The sequence below is a fragment of the Lactuca serriola genome, chromosome 4, assembly GCF_051521515.1.
Source record: "Lactuca serriola cultivar US96UC23 chromosome 4, Lser_US96UC23_V15, whole genome shotgun sequence".
Taxonomy (NCBI): Eukaryota; Viridiplantae; Streptophyta; class Magnoliopsida; order Asterales; family Asteraceae; genus Lactuca; species Lactuca serriola.
This window is the reverse complement of record NC_136411.1, coordinates 313989319-314007710: the sequence shown is the minus strand read 5'-3', so window position 1 is coordinate 314007710 and position 18392 is coordinate 313989319. Positions and strand designations below refer to the sequence as shown.

Here is an 18392-nt window from a genome sequence, read left to right as displayed (position 1 = left end):
GAATCTTTTGAAGATTCATGTCTACCATCTGTGTTGGGATATCTTCATTAATATCAACTAGTCATGCTGGTACAGGGGGCATACCGTGAAAAAGGTTATCGGGAAACTTAGCTTTAACTTCATCACCCAACTCATCTCTATCGGAATTGCTTTGTAGCTCGGTTATATCTAAACATACATCACCAACATCAACATAATGCCCGTAAACATGATTTTTTTCATTTTTTTGACTTGAATTTTTTTTCTTTTTAGTTTTATCTACCACACGCCTATTCATAAGTTTAACTTCTTGTTCGGCAACATCATCACAACGACCACCCACATGATTAAGATATGTACCAATATCATCATCACCAACAGACTTGTAATTCTCGGGATCCACATAGTGAATAGGTGAATAACTAACATTAACATTTTCAGCAACACTGTGAAACTGAGGTACACTAGGAGTATTGAAAGTACCTATCGGATCGTTGCTCCCTTTATAACTGCATAAATTACCAACAAGCTGGTTTCCAATTTCACCACCCCCATTAACCTCCTCAACTTCATCAACCACCACAAACACTTTCACAGCCCTTCCTCCACTACATTTGATTACGTTTATCAACATTCTAACATCCATGTCTTCAACTATAGCTATATAATAATTTAATTATGGATGGTGGAAACGAAGACTAATTATATATTTGTCTAACAAACCAATTTTGCTTCTTACCAAAGATACAAAATCACTATAACTAATATACTCAGAAAATATCAAAGCAAGTTCAGAAATACCTCCCTGTGGACATATGTATTCCAGATTAGTTCCATTAACTTGCCATCTCCCACCGCTTACAAGACAAACCAAATATTCAATCATTTTTTAAGCAAATTGTAAAGAGAGTTCCTAAACAAATAACAACCAAAATGATATTTTTTCTACAAAACTATTTATATAGCAACATGATTTCGTAGTCAAACCAATTCATTTCATAGTCAAACTTAAAAAAAAAAATACAAAAAATACCACGATTTGACCTATTCCATCTGCGAAATTACCCCTATATATACAGCAAAAATATTAAAAAAAAAAAATTAAAACCACCTGCGAAAGTACAAGCACCTAAAGCACAGCTGTGCTTTAGGTGCTTGTACTTTCGCAGATGGGGCATCTTCATCTGCGAAATCATTGGCTAATTTTGTATTTCGATTTTTTTTTTGCTATTTTTATAATCTCATTAATGTAAACGGCTATTTTTATCCTTTTCTCTTTAAAATATAATCATCGACTAAATGAATAATAACCAAATAATTCGTTGGATCAAAATTAGACGTGACACGGAAGTCGGCGACTCCGTGAACACATGACATCTATGTGGTTTTGGCTCGATAACATTTATGGTGAAATGTCAGCTTCATCGAATCCCTTAGCCACCCTGCTGCAACATCTCTACTCATCTAGTCATCTGATATGATTCTTGAAATCCCACCAACAATCTGATATGATTATTAAAATCCCACCAACAATCGCTGCTTAAATTCCAATCCCCTCGATTTATAAAACTGCTGTAGCTCTATTTTTCTTCAAGTAGTGAAAAATCATGGGAAATCTCAAGGATTTTCTTCAAGTTTTCTGCATTGGAACAGCTGATACGAAGCTTGATGAACTGCTATTTCTCTCAGAGTCCGTCCGATCCAATCTCAAGAACTTTTCCTCTACTTCTTCCTCGAAGGTACATTCTTCAATTGATTATTCATCTGCAATTTCAAGTAACTAATGCATATCCTAATCGAATTTGCTTAATGCTTCATTAAAATATCTAATTTTGGAATAATTATCGACATGTACAGGTACAAGTCGTAGTTATAGATGTGTCAGTTGGATCAAAAGAGATAAACAGCTTCAAGGATTTCAAGTTTGTGTCCAGAAATGAACTTCTCTCTAGCTACTCCGAATCCGAAAATCAACCAGAAACTCAAATTCCAGAATCCAGATCCGAAGCCCTAGCAATCATGAACAAAGCACTAACTCATTACCTTATGAAATCCCACTACCGCGGTTCTCTTTCCGGCGTGGTGGGGCTTGGCGGCAGTGGCGGCACATCAATGATATCATCAGCTTTCCGATCACTTCCACTTGGACTACCCAAAATCCTTATATCAACTGTAGCAAGTGGTCAAACTGAAGGGTATATCGGGACATCAGATTTGATTTTGTTTCCATCAGTTGTGGATATCTGTGGGATTAATAATGTGAGTCGAGTTATCTTATCTAACGCCGGTGCTGCTTTTTCCGGGATGGTTTCTGGTCGACTCATGAGTTTGAAAGAATCCTCTTCAGGTAATGACAAATTTACCCTTGGTCTAACCATGTTTGGGGTTACAACTCCATGTGTAAATGCTGTGAAAGAAAGATTGAATAAGGAAGGTTATGAGACTCTGGTTTTTCATGCAACTGGAGTTGGAGGGAGAGCTATGGAGGATTTAGTTAGAGAAGGGTTTATACAGGTGATTCTTGAAAACTTTATATTACATTTTTAAATTCTAGATTGGAACTACTCAGGGGCTTATAAAATTCTTACTTTTGCAAGGGTGTTTTGGACATTACAACAACAGAAGTTGCAGATCACATAGTTGGAGGTGTTATGGCTTGTGAAGAATCAAGATTTGATGCAATAATCGAAAAGAAAATTCCTTTTGTTTTGAGTGTAGGAGCTTTAGATATGGTGAACTTTGGTCCTAAGAACACCATACCTATGAATTTTCAACAGAGGAAAATATATGAACACAATGAACAGGTATCTATAATCTATCTATCAGAGTGGCATTTTCGTAAATAGTCAGGAGTTATTGTTCATGGAAAAGTCAGGTTTTCTTGACTTTTCTCTTTTCTTTATTAAGTTGTTACTTCTGCTTTACTAAATCAAAATGAAACACAGATGTGAAGTATATTCATTAGGTGGAATAGAATTTAAATATGACAAAAATACCCTCATTGTGTACAGGTGTCATTGATGCGAACCACAGTGGAGGAAAACAAGAAATTTGCTGCTTTTATTGCAAGAAAATTGAACAAATCATCTTCAAAAATACGTGTTTGCTTACCAGAAATAGGAATCTCTGCTTTAGATGCCCCTGGAAAGCCTTTCTATGATACACATGCTACTGGTGCTCTTATAGAAGAATTAAAGAGACTTATTGAGCCTACAGAAGATAGGAAGGTTAGTTTCGTAATTAATCGAAACTATGTTCCCATTTATGAAACTCTAAAAGCAAAGTTACTATTTATTCTTCTACTTAATGGACTTAACATGGACATGACCGAATGGGTGATGTTGTCTAGTATGGATAAAGTCCAAAATGACCATTTTACCCTTAATGCACAGGTGAAAGTCTACCAATATCACATCAATGACACCGAGTTTGCAAAAGCTTTAGTTGACTCGTTTTTGGAGATACATAAGAAGCCTAATGTTTCTACTCAAAAACAAAAAGTTATTGAACATGATCAACAACCCCTTCAAGAATTCCCAAAAATGCCCTCCACGAGTTACGAAACCATTTCTTACAACTTAACCGACTTCCCTAACGCAAAGCCAGGTTACATATTTTATTAAATAAATTAATTAAAGGGATAATGACATAAAAGCCCGTAAGTTTGGAAATGTACGGATTTACCCTTTTGTGGATTTTAGGTTATGTTTGCAACTTTTTTTTTTTTTTCAAATTTACCCTTTTTGCAGATTTACCTGGTAAAAAACCGAACCTTTCTGCCAAACTTAGGGGCTTTAATGAACAAGAAATACACAAAAGGGTAAAATTAAAAAAAAAATAGTTGCAAACTGAAGGGCTTTTATGTCATTATCCCATGAATTAAATGTTATACATAATTGTTACCTTGTTGATTAATGTTGTGTTGTGTAATAGAAACATTGAAAAGGACTAGGGAAGTGTTGGAGAAGTTGAGAGAAGAAATACGGGCAGGAAAACCGATAATTGGGGCAGGGGCAGGGACGGGAATTTCTGCAAAATTTGAAGAGGCGGGCGGTGTGGATCTGATTGTGGTGTACAATTCCGGGCGGTTTCGGATGGCGGGCAGGGGTTCATTGGCGGGGTTGTTACCGTTTGGTGATGCGAATGCTATTGTGGTTGAGATGGCTAATGAAGTATTACCGGTGAGTAAACTTTTTGGTATGCAGGAATGGAATCATGTATTCCGATGTAGGAATGGAATGAATCTTGTGATTCCTTGGCTCATTCCATTCAACCAAACACACTCTTTTATATTCAATCATGTAATAGGACCTTCTAATTTTTTTCTCTTTTGCATCTTGACATTGGAATCGGAATCGGAATCGGAATTGGAATCTATAGGTGGTGAAAGAAGTAGCTGTTCTTGCTGGAGTATGTGGGACCGATCCATTCCGTAGAATGGATCACTTTCTTAAACAATTGGAATCAATTGGATTTTGTGGAGTCCAAAACTTTCCAACTGTTGGACTCTTTGATGGTAATTTCAGACAAAATCTTGAAGAAACCGGAATGGGATACAGGTTGATCTTCTTTTTCCATCAAAATTTTAAACAATACAAAAAATAGCAACGTACTTTGATTCACGTATTTATCACAAATCCTACTTTCATTTCTTTCAATTACAACATCATATGATTAGAGAAATAAATAAAAATTGGATGTTATATTGTTATATAATAGTACAAAATTAGATGAAAGTATGTTGCTATTTCTTGTATTTATTAGCTCTATTGAACTTGCATTTTTTAGGTTGGAGGTGGAGATGATAAACAAAGCTCATAAAATGGGGTTATTAACAACACCATATTCTTTTAATGAAAACGAGGCGATTGAAATGACAAAAGCTGGCGCTGACATCATCGTAGCACATATGGGGCTCACGACTTCCGGTTCGATTGGAGCAAAGACAGCTGTCACATTGGACGAAAGCGTAATTCGCGTACAAGCTATTGCAGACGCCGCTCATAAAATCAATCCTGATGCAATTGTACTATGCCATGGAGGTACTACGACAGTACTACCCCTTTTTAGCAGATATCTGCTTTTGTTACATTGGACCGGACCGGACAGGACAGGACAGGACAGGACCGGACAGGACAGGACAGGACAGAACAAACTTTTTGGGGCTATTTTTTAGCAAATATCTACTTTTGTTACACTGGACATGACATGACAGATTTTCTAGGGCTATTTTTTTATAAGGACAAGGAGGAGGGTATTCACGTCTTTTGAGAGTGAGTCTTTGTTTCATATTTTTGCGTGAGACAAAAAGTTACAATTTTTGTCACATCAACATTAATCTAAGTCTCAGTCCAATAATACAGATATAGTGAATCTTGAAAATAATGTATAAAGAGCAATATTTTATTTTGGGAATAATTTTAATAATGTGGTTTTATAGGTCCGATATCCGGTCCATTGGAAGCGGAATTTGTATTGAAAAATACGAATGGAGTTCATGGATTTTATGGTGCTTCAAGTTTGGAAAGATTACCCGTTGAACAGGCTATAAAAGGAACCGTTCAACAATATAAATCGATATCTTTATCGTAGAATTGCACTTGTAGCTTGTATAAGCAATGTTTTATAATTTTTTTTTTGTTGTGTATGTGAGAAAAAAATTAGTTCAAAGTTTTATAGATGTAAAAATGTTTTATAATTACATATTAGAATAAATATATGCCTTCTTAAACATCAAAATATCATATTTACCCAACTTAATTTAAAAATATCATATTTACCCTTCAAAAAATTCCTAAATATCATATTTACCTTTCAGAAAATTTCAAAAAATATCATATATGCCCTTCTTAAATATCAAAATATCGTAAATGTACTTTTTAAACATCAAAATATTAATGGTAATATATAAAATATTATCCATCTATAACATGATAATAATCAACAACAAAAACTAAAACAATCAAAATATATATTCCATAGAAAGGGTTGAAGATTAATTTTTTTGTATGTCAAAAGGTCAACATTCCAACAATTTAGAAGTTCACATTTCATTATCGTAGATGTAAGGATGATATGGTTAAATTTCTTAATTATTATAATAATTCCAAGGTATAAAAAATGATTATAGAATATTAAAAACATTATAAAAAAGATTTTGGCAAATATGATATGTTGAAGGTTTATGAAGGATAAATATGATATTGAGAAATTAAATTAGGCAAATATGATATTTTGAAATTTAACATGGGCATATATGAAATTCTCCCTAGAATAAAAATATATTTTCCACATTAAAGAGATACTTGTATGCTGTCAATTTGTCATTAGTTAATTACGAGTGGATGAGTTATCTAGACATTTCATGTAATATATAGTAATATAGTACGAAATTTTTTTGTCAATATTTATCATTGTGATTGATAGAAAAGTAAACATTATCATTTAGCCCTATGTGAGAAGTACTGTTCTACTAATGCCTACTACCTCTATCTTCCCCTTTACATTTTGATTAAACTAGCCACTTTTTAATGTTAGTTTACATGTTTATCTACCATACATGTCTTGAATGCGAATAACATCTTTGGATACGAAAAATAGGTCCAAAATGTATATTCTATGCAGGCTTGGAGTCCATTTTTACCATAATTTTTTTGTTAAATTAGTCAGTCTTAGCAAACACTTTGTAGCCCAAACAACCTTAGAAAAACACTCTTAAATGCTATGTTTTGTGTATAAGGTCACGTTTTATTCCACAATACGAAGAATCGTCGAAAATGAATTTGCAATTTATTTAGAAAACACTACATTGCGTTAATAGTTTGTATTTTTTTTTTTTTTTGAAAATGAATAATATTGAACCAAATTTGTCTAGTATGTTTGAAATTTGAAGCAATAGTTTGAGTCGGTAAGAAGTATGCACGTGATTAATTTGCACAAGTGTTGCACTCCTTTTGGTCCTAAGGCTATACTTTTCCTTGTCTTCTGACCTCTTTTATTCAGAAACTTGTTTTTTTTTTTTTTTTTTTTTTTTTTTCCAATTATTGACCATGTTCCACCAAGTTAGCATTTGCAAAATTAGGGACGTACCCATTCTTTTGTGTTAACTTGTTATACTTCTCGATATGGAGTGTTACAATGAGTTCATGAACAATCATTTCTTTTCATTTGTGCTTCATATAAACCTTGATATCTAAATATGCCGCTGGTAGTTTCTCAATGATAACAAATACCCCACACATGGATGTTGTGTCAGAGAACCGTAGAAAACATGTTTTTTTTTCTAAAGCTACACAGGTATTTTAGTAAAAACAACAACTAATTAAACACAAACTTTTCCTTGTTTGTTTTTGTACAAGATCTGTTTGTCATAGTTTCCTTAGAACAAATTCATCAACCATCATTTGTTTGTTTTCCATGATACAACGATGAAGAAAACTTTTTCAAGACCATTAAACGTAACTATAGTTGGACTTTCAATCGTTTAGTTCCGAAGCATCAATATGTAATCAAATATTTCAAGTGTGATTGTACCCCTATGATGTATGGACTTGTACCCTTCTGAAGTATGGACTTGTATCCCTCTGCTGTATGCAAAAGAGAGCTTCTTTAATTATCAACCTTACAACATATGGATTGCCTCCATATATAAACCTAAATATCTATTCATCCTTCCTCGTGCATGGGATGAATTTTCTTCACCAGCTTAAACGTACTTTGGTGATTAATTTCTCATTCACCAATCTTTGTTTCGGACATTCAATATACCATAACAAAGGTATAATGAAGGGCAACGTAAACATAAACGTCCTTTTTTGTTTTGAGCTTGGATAAGACCCTTTGTTTCGGACATTCAATAAACCCTAAATATACACGTACTTTTTTGTTTTGAGCTTGGATAAGACACCATATCTACATAACACCATTGTTTTGCAACAATGACTACCACCTTAGCCAACACTATAATGGGATTAACTAAAATAATCATGTCATTTTATTAATAAACAAAAAATCAATCTTTTATGATACATTACACGCACTAGCGGAACCAATTGGTTTGTAGGGTGGCACGTGCTACCCCTCATTTCTCCCTATATATGTTAAAAAATTGGATTTCTATTACATATACATATAGTGTATATACATATAGTGTACTGATAAATTTAAATATTTAATAATACTCCTAGTCTAAATAAAAAGTGAAAAGTTTTAACTATTTCCAGTAAATAAATGCATACAATATTTCTACAAAGGAAAAAAGACATGAAAAAACAAATATCTAGACTTCTTCTCACTGTCTCATGGCTAGGCTAGGCTAGTTGTTTATTTTGGCTTGATATTTGTTTTTCCACCGGCAAAAATGAAATACGTATCATTTATTAATTAGTTTATATTGATTTTTGTTTTATTTTTTAATTTTGTTTGATTTAGTTGTTTAAATAAGAAACCTAAAATTAGCTAATTAGTTATTTATTTGTTATGTTGTTTTTTTTTTGTTTTTTTGTTGGTGAAATTTGGTTTAAATCATCAATTGTGAATTCTAAATCTTTAATCTTGTTTGTAGGGTTTTTATTGGGAATAATTTTAAAAGAAAATTGGATGTTGGAAATGGTAGTAGTGATAAAAGTAGTAGAGTGTATTCGAAAAATTGATAAACGAAGAGGTCAACTTTAAGATATATGACTTTTTCATTAGTTTGATATATCTAATGCAATCGCATTTTAAATAATAATAATAATAATAATAATAATAATAATAATAATAATAATAATAAATACTCATTATCATTTATAAGAATATCTATGTGCTACCCCTAATAAAAGTTTCTGGTTCTGCCACTGATTACACGTGAGACAGAAATTCAAAAGTTGAAACAACTAATATGTGACATCCCCATTTTTACGGTGCATTTTTTTCTTTGTGTTTATGTAATTCAAAGTATTCTTTTATTGTAGAATTTCTTCCCAAAACATCATTTCAATGTGAGATAACAAAGTATTTTCGAAGAAATGATTTTCATTAATATATAAAAACATGGGATGTCATAACTAATACAAACATAAGCCTAAACTTGTCTTAACAGACCTTACAACATTTTATTATACCAATGGTCTACATCTCCTCGAATCTCTAATCAGATCCAAACATCACTATCCAAGTACCTTCGTACCACTACCTGTGACACAAAGAAACTGAGTGGGTCATGCGTGAGAGCCTAGAAAGCACATAAGGTTTTCAACCCACAATAATGAAGTCTTTTAATTATATATTTTTCCTCAAATAATTAATTCGATTACTCATTCCCATTATTCTCACTTTTTGATCCTAAAATACTGATCTCAAGAGACATATCATAAGGATCACCGTAAGCAACGGGTAGACAATACTGCTTCGGGGATTCCATATCAATTCATATCGATAAGGCAACTGAGGGGGGGGGGGGAGAGTACATCAATGAACATATGGTTTATTAACACCTACAGGTTGCGAGTCTGTCAGTATTTCACTAGACTGTTTAGAATAGTTCATGGTCGTCATCTATACTCGGCTAGATGTCTAGATCATCAGTACAGTACTACTATAAATCCATGGCCTCTCATCATCATTATTTCATCTTACTCAACCCTTTTGTACCCAATATATTATAAATACATATATAACTAAATCATGTTATATAATTTCATCTAGCACACATATTAAGAGCACAAATAATAGGCACATATAGCATTTAATCATCTAGATACTTCATATCTATATGTAAGATGAAAGTAGCTATGCACTCACTTGTTAAAAGTGGATGACTGGTGATTTGGGCAGAGCTTCGCCTAACACTTTAGCTTTTCCTTTTGAAAGACCTAGATACAATGATCACTAAGTCTTAGTCTTATAATCATCGTGACTATAATGACGATAGTCTAGACTCCTCAATAATTCCAACAAATATTGATCTATAGCTGATAAGGAGTAACTAGGTAAGATCATATCAGAGGTAGGGTCTGTTTGGTATAAAGAGTATATTGTTTGCAAATCTCACTTTAAACACCTCACTAAGGTCTCATTTGATAATTGTTGTCTGGAAAAGTGTTGTTTCGAAAAGCTTTCTGATTGCGAAAGAAATCATGTTGTTTGATTGTATATCTGATTGAATGTGTTGAATGATGGAAAATAACCATATTACCCTGTTGTTCTATACTGTGTTGGATGAAGTTGTTGAATAATTATTAAAAAAAAATACAATTGTCATACAAAATCAAATTACACAATAATAATAATAATAAAATTCAACATGTATCTTCTTTCTTATGTAAATCAAGATTACTGATAAAAATAAAAATAATAAAAAAGTTCTACAACTAAAATAAAACATAAAAAATATTGACTTTTTTGTTACAAATTAACAGAGAGAAAGGGCATCGATGGAGTAGAAAAAAAAGTGGATGAAAAGCGTGTCTTTTTTTGGTTAAATTCAACCCATAAAGACATGGTTTTAGGGCTTTTTGGGAAAGACCATTTTTTTGTGCAAATTAAACAGTCTTTCATGCCCATTCAGCCAGAAAGATCTGTTTGGACCTGGAAAGATGTCTATCAAACAAGACCTAAATCTAGGCTACACATCACCCTCGTAAGTAGATCAATCAGTATTATGACATGTAATCACTGATAAATCTTATTTATAGGTTCGTAATAATGATAATGAACTTAAACATAAGTTACACTTAAATTAAAAGAAGTGGAGCTTAACTTACAGAAATATCTAATGAAATTTGGGAAATTCGCGGGAAGAACTCCGAACCAAAAGCTTCTATTTGTTGGGCTCTCAGATGCCCTAAAATGAATTATCAAATGAGACCTTAAATACTAGAGAATTTCAGAGCTAAGAAGTGGAAATTTTTAGAGAAAGTGTTCTGAGGTGTGATGAGAAATTAAGAGCATTGAAAGATATTTATTGACTAAGTTTGGGGAGGCACATCGCGCCCATATCCTAGGCGCGTCACGCCCTAGGTAAGTGAGCCCGACTCCTCCGCCGAAAATGTGACATGTGGCAGCATACTATTAGGTCACGTCGTAGGTGGTAGGTACGTGTCCACATTTCAAAAATTCATATCTCACTCATACGAGATTCGTTTACGTTCTTTATATCCACACGTAGATATTTCTGAGTACTACAACTTTCATTTAGACTTTATTGGCTAATTATCATCCGATTTTAGATTTAACAGTATATGAAGATTACACTACAAAAGACCATGTAAAATTCACAACTTCTTCATACGGACTCTGCTCTCAACTGTCTTTATATCGACGAACTCTTAATCGCAAGATCTTTGACTCTCGTTTAGATTGTTTTGCCTAACAATCAACCGATTTTAATTTTGATTTTTGTATTGACACAGCCGCGCCGAAATTTTGAAAAGTCATAACTTCCTCCTATGAAATCGGATTTAAGCATTTTCTATATTCACACTCTCGCTTTTATGATTACTACGAATTTCTTTTATATTACTTAGGTTAATAAGCAACCTATCTCCGACTCACTATTTACTTTGTCGTATAGTGTGACAACCCGAAATTTCCATTCTGAACAAACCATATCAAGCCAATAGAAGTTAGAACAGTTACAGTGAAATTACAGACTTTGGGTATAAGCTTGTCAGTTTTTCAGGATTTACACTTAAGGAGATATCAGGAGAGTGGATGCACTAGGGTTTTGTGCAACACTGTTATTCCAATACTCTAGGATATTAGACTTTATTCCGGGAATAAAAATATTTTCTGCCAAAAATCCCAGGACTATATATAGAAATCTGAACCAAAATAGTTCATTAGTTACATTTCCAACTAGAGAAAAGCCGAATTCTCTCTCACGGATCTTCGAGTTTTCATCCCAAATCGTGAGTACTTCTATCTAGTTGTATTATATAGCTTAGATTGTGTTTAGAAACATCAAAATCATGTCATAACCCCAAGATTCGGGAGTTTACTGCCCAAGAACACTTGGGGAGTAAACTCCATTTTAAGGGCCAAAAATGTCCCAATGCCCCTCAAAGCCTTAGAACTCAACATAGGGACTACCATTACATGTTTATACCACCAAAACAATTAAGAATCAAGGGTGAAAGTGAGTTCACGACCAAGGAGGTTCTTGGGCCGTGAACTCCATTTTTATGTGCCAAAATGCCTTAAAAACCCTCCTTAAGCCAAGAGACTAAAAGGGACATGTACCTAAATGATTTTAGGACTAGCTAACACACTTAGAACACCAAGAGTAAGGTGTTCACGGCCCAAGAGGTTCTAGGGCCGTGAACTCCATAAAATGGTGCCAAATGGTGTCATAAACTCTTCCAAAGCCTAGTACAAAAGCCTAGTTTAGTTCCTAGTTAAGTTAGGGACTTGAAAACACCATAAACATCCTCCCAAGGGAGATTACGGACGTATCTCCAAGGGATATGGTCCCAGGGCCGTAAACTCCTAAAAGGAGTTATATTATGCCCTAAACTCTTCCATAGACCAAGCCATTAACTAGAAATGCTTATTAGGGCCTTATAGAGTATCAAACATCAAATGGACACATAAGTATGAGTTCACGGTCGTAAACTCATGAGTTTACGACCATAAACTCATTTAGTAGTGTCTTTAGGGTCGTGAACTCCCTTATGGAGTTTTCCTTGAGCCCTACACACAATAGCTTCCCCTACAAACACTTAGATGCAATCCTAGAGGCTAATAACACTTGATAAAGGTGTTTAGCATGTCCTAGGGTGTCTTGACTTGTTTATTAGTTGTTTATAGACTAATTTGTTACATATATGTGAAATTATATGTTAACTAGGATCATAAAGTGTGTTCAAGACTTCACTTGACACCTAGCGGTCCTACCTCTTCAGTTCATCCGTATCACCCACAACAGGTGAGTTCATACCCCTTAATCAATGTGTTTAACTATTTTTAAATGTTTTATGGGGGGGGATACAAGTAGAATCATGCTACTTATTATATCAATCACATGTGATTAGTAAGCAGCATTTAAATGATTTACTACTCATTAGCCGTTTTACCAACCAGTTTCCTTCAAATGATTTTCATAAACATTTTATATGTTTTAAAACTCCTTATTACACTGTACCTTTTACTCTGTATGTTTTGTTTCAAACTTATTTACAATTGTGTTTCAAACAAATGTTTGTTTATACTAAATTGTTTTATCAAACCCATGCCTTCAAAAACCGTTTTATAGATCGACATCAAGTCGATCTTTTCTTAGATAATAATTATGTTCAAAGGTTTTACAAAACTTATTTTATGCTTTTATATTATAAATTGCATGCCTCTATATGTATAGTTATATAAGTAATGTTTAAAAGACTTAGGAAGGCTATCCACCTTGTTTCCTTTTCCTCGATTTAGATGTGGTCTGATAGGATATCGGGTACTCGTCCGAAGGTCGTTTAAATATTAGTTATATATCATGTGTACATATATAGTCATAAAAGGTCCTTCCAGTTCATCCAATGCCCTTGGGTAGCAAGGGTATACATCCATGTTCATACGTCCCAGTTAGATTACTAGTAAACTACCATATGGGTAGTTTAGGAAGATACTAGAACCATTACTAGAACACAATATCATACAATGAGTCAGTTCATTCATGAGTCAATACTTGCTAGATAGAGAGCACATACATTACAGCTAGAACATTACAGTACATTACTATAATTGCTAGATAGAGAGCACATACATTATAGCTAGAACATTACAGTACATTACAATACTTGCTAGATAGAGAGCACGTACATTACAGCTAGAACAATTCATTACATTACATATACATAAATACGTTGACAAAATTGTGATCCTGTATCGGAGCATGCCTTAAATGTCATGGCCCGAGTTGTGCCCAGAGTCTCTTGAAGGGAGAGCGTGAGTTTGCGTATAGATCTATACTGGATTGACTATCCTACACCTTGCTGCTAGCTACAGCCGGACCTGCAGGTCTGCGGGTGCCAAACGTCATTTCTTTTTACGACCATACTTATGTCGTTGTTACCAGTCAATAGTATGGTGCAATTAATCACATGATGCCTTAATATAAATCCGGTTTAAGGTAGTTAGTACATTAGTAGTTCTTATAGCGCTACATTTCAGTACTACATTAATTTTCCCTGTACATATATTAAGTGATCTTTTCACTTAATCTTTAAATGTAAAAACTATATTTTGTTAATGATAGTTACACTTGGGAAAACTACGCACTTTTACAAGAAACGAACATATAGAACAGTTAAGTCTTGGTAGAAGACTACATTGAGAACAGTTAGGTCTTGGTAGAAGACTACATTGAGAACAGTTAGGTCTTGGTAGAAGACACCCTTATATAATAGTAGAAATCATAGGGATTTCTAGGGTTTTTCAAACGTTTACAGTTGTTTTACAAACATTTCCCATACTTACAGTTCATATACATACATACAAATTCTTTCATACAAATTAAGACACTAAATACTTATGATCTCACTAGCTTTAAAGCTGATACTCACTTTCAAAATTATTTGTATCCTCAGGTCATCATAGACAGGTACCGATGCAAGGATTAGGGAAGATGGATCTCGTTCAAGACTCCTCTTTCATTTTGATTTATGTTGTAGTGTTTATCAAAATTTGACAGAACATACTTGTATAATAATTATATTATTAATGCAATGGATGATGTTGCTGCTTGTTTACTACTTTTCATTGTTGTGATACTGTACATGACATCCTCTGCCTCAGAACGTTTCCGCCGTTCTTGGTTTTGGGGTGTGACAGATTGGTATCAGAGCATTGTTTATAGTGAATTAAGTATATCACCCATAAAAGATATACTAACTATAAATACATAAGGGATTAAAAATACTCTGACCAAGAGTTTATACTTTAAATATTAAAATATTTAATTAAGTATACGTGCCTGCATTCATACTAAAATCAGTGTCACTAGGACAATACAAAAGAATTACGATTGTTGGGCAAGACAAGTGGGCTTAGAGACATATGGTCAAAACTGGGAAGATATAGCCTGATCACCTATATTATCCGAGGGTTGACTAGCATGTGCCTAAGTGTAGTTGTGTGGTTGCAACAAATCTAAAATCTTACCAACCCTACCACAATGAGAACAATAGAACATAACATTAAACTTAAAATACTCTAGGAGTATTTGGTGTTACTATAAGTACGTTATACTTGAGAACTAAAATGGGATCTTCATTACTAAGTTGATAGTTGCTAAGTGGATACACAAAGGCTATATGTAATTAGGATGTTATAGACTTAGAATCTGTGAAAATTTTACTTTACCCCTATTCTGTGTGAATTTGGAGTTAAGGTCACTTATTCGAAGGCCTATCCTGTTTAGATTACATATAACTGGTATGCACTTCACAAATAGCGATGTAACTAATGAAGATTTTCTAAATAATTATCTAGATAGTTCGTCTAACAATTATTTTCTTACCCCAATTCTCGCGTAGATAACATGGCTGGACTCCATCCCCACGGCAACCAGTACCTTCTGAATGAGGTCATTGCTGGATGGTTTAGAGAAGAACCAGAGAATGATCATGTGAATGATCACCATGATGAAAACCTTTCGGACAATGCTAATTCCGAACCAGAGGTTGAGAACCTACCTCAAGCAGCTCCCCTTCCAATTCCTAACCCTCGTCCGGCTTTTCATGGCCCGACGCCTGAGTGGGTGGAATGCTTAGAAACATGGAGCCAAGGACAAGATCAGCCCATGCCTTTTAATGGTGACCGAAGCTTTTATGACCTAAGCAATGGGGGCTCAGCAGACAGAACCTTGCCAATCTTGGTCCACAGAGTGTTCCAAAATGAGATTCAAGGCAGGACAGCCCTACATCAGATTACCGAAGTTGTCGCCGATGCGAGAATGCATACCCTCCGCACCATTCGTCTAGAAGATGCTCGCGAGAGATCAGAGAGAAACCATGAAACCCTACTGCAAGCACTAGCCGAATCACGAGCCGAAGTCATAGAGCTCCGAGTACGCCAGAGGGTGTATGAAAGACACCTACTTGACGTGGAACGTCAACTGACTGAACTGAGAGTTCACCAGAGGGATGACCGTCGCCAGTAGTAGACGCTTTACTTTATTTTCCTTATTAAAAGGAATCGTTTTTCTATCTATGCCGGTGTGGCATTTTCTATGAAATTATCTTGTACCGTAAGTACTTTAGGTTAGGTCTTTATGCTGTCAAGAACTATCTTCTCTGGATATGATGTAAGACCTTTACAAGGTCATTTTCCCGAATCTTTACGTCGTAAATATCAAATATATTGACAGCCGGCTAACTTCTATGTCATTCTTCATTCAAGTACTCTTATCATACTTTCATTGGAGTCTATCTGAATCATGATTTAGTCAAGTCATTGGACTATAGTAATTTAACTCCGGAGACATTTCCAAGTCTCTTTCAGTGGTTGGATCTTGTTATTCACCAACCCACGATACCTCGGCTTGAACAACAACCGTCTTCAGACCATTCTACGAACTTACTTCCACCCGTTACTAGGACTGCATCATAGGGATGTAGGTCAACCCTTCATAAACACACCTCCACTCAGTACTAGGACTGCATCATAGGGATGTAGGTCAACCCTTCATGAACACACCTCCACTCAGTACTAAGACTGCATCATAAGGATGTAGGTCAAACCTCCGTGAACATACTTCCATTCCGTGCTAGGACTGCATCACAGGGATGTAGGTCAAACTTTCGAGAACATAGTCTTACTCTGTACTTGAACAATCGAAGTACCTCTAGGGTCAACCAGAATCGCTCACAAAATCGTTATCTTTCGTGTTACAGAATCATGTCGTCATCCAGAAACGATCAGCCCAGCACCGAAACCCCTATCCTCCATATCGACGCCGCTACATTACAAGCTGCAGTAGCAGCTGCTGTGACAACTTTCCTTACACACATCAACTCAGGCAACACAAACAAGACTGAAAAAGGGGTCGAGAGTTCCGATGGTAGTACCAAATCGAGAAACCAACAAATGGCAACAGTCATGGACTTGCAAAGCAGTAAGACTGAAAGGAAGAGACGATACCGTAAAGCCCTAAAGGAGCACAAGAGAGCCCAAAGACTTGCCATGCCACAGCCACCAGTGGAAACTCCGGCAGAACGCTTTAGGAAGCAATTTCCAAGGTGGAGTAATGAGGAGGGCACTCGTGTCCACATAACACTGGCTAAGCACCGCACTCCCGCCACCAAAGCTAGTACTAGCCAGTCATGCCACCAATGCGGTGAGATAGGGCACTTCAAGAAGGATTGCCCTATAGCAAAGAACTCTGGCGCAGATGGGAGGATTCTCAGGATCACAGCTGCAGGAGAGCCTACTCCAGAACCCTCGTTAATGTAACTTAGGCGTGTTGTTGTAACAGACTTATAAACTATCCAGAACTAGTGCAACTAGAGTCTTACCTTTTTGCGAGATCCTGTCAGTATAAGGATGCTCGTGCTGCGTATACTTGTCTTTTGTAGTATTCCTAATTCGCAGCAATGGTCTTGTCATAAGTCTAAAGTAATGTAACTCATTTCATGGTTGCACGGTTGTGTTTTGTCTGTAAACGTCTTATGTTCAAATCTAATGTCTTTAAGTTTCAGTATGATTTCGACATTATCATACGACTCGATTCAATTTGATCCTCACAAAAACAGCTTCATACGTATGTCTCCTTATCAGTAAACGTCTTTTTAGCGAAACCGTCATATCAGAACACCGAAGTACTCATGCCAGGAGTACCTCATAGTTACTTTCTTTCCGAAGAAACCACCGAAGTACCACTCGTGCAGTACGTCAAGTTTAATCCAGAGATTCATGCGGTTGATCTATCACTGAGGAATGTATGCATAAGAGTGATATATAATCGAGGTTCTACAGGTTTAGAATTTGATGATTTCATTTTAACTTCTTTTTCCTCGAAAGGAGGTGAGCTTAAAGAAGAATCAGTTATTCGACTACCTTTTCAATCTTAATTATATACGACTCGTATACACGAGATTGTGATTGTCAAAACATGTATGAATTCTAATATGAACTTCAGGATGGAGAACTGCCTAAGCCTACGAGTAATTGCATCGTCATGTAAACAAACTTAGAACCAAGTACGACTCTTCTAAACAGATCGCCCTATAGTCTAAACACCTACGGAGATACCAGAATAGTACAGACAACTTAACGAACTACACAGAAATAGAATTAGAAGACTAGGCTTCTCACCCTGGAGAACCCCGGTCATATTCTTCCAAAGATCGACGGATCGCATCGTATGTACCTCGTCTATCGAGTACTCCGTCAAGATTTTTCATTAGAAATCGTTATCTCTGCCTCGCATAGATGAAATGGTT

General features: G+C 35.2%; 1 protein-coding gene across 1 annotated transcript; it reads left to right on the top strand.

The window, feature by feature from the left end:
* The first annotated feature begins 1317 nt into the window (after positions 1–1317).
* On the top strand, positions 1318–5718 carry LOC145097300 (TIM-barrel signal transduction protein). Its single transcript, XM_079034838.1, has 9 exons — positions 1318–1718; positions 1837–2493; positions 2577–2783; positions 2991–3206; positions 3372–3585; positions 3913–4160; positions 4360–4538; positions 4768–5021; positions 5420–5718. Exons 1-9 carry the CDS (start codon positions 1587–1589, stop codon positions 5569–5571), a joined length of 2259 nt encoding a protein of 752 aa, XP_078890964.1. The 5' UTR covers positions 1318–1586; the 3' UTR covers positions 5572–5718.
* Positions 5719–18392: the final 12674 nt, after the last annotated feature.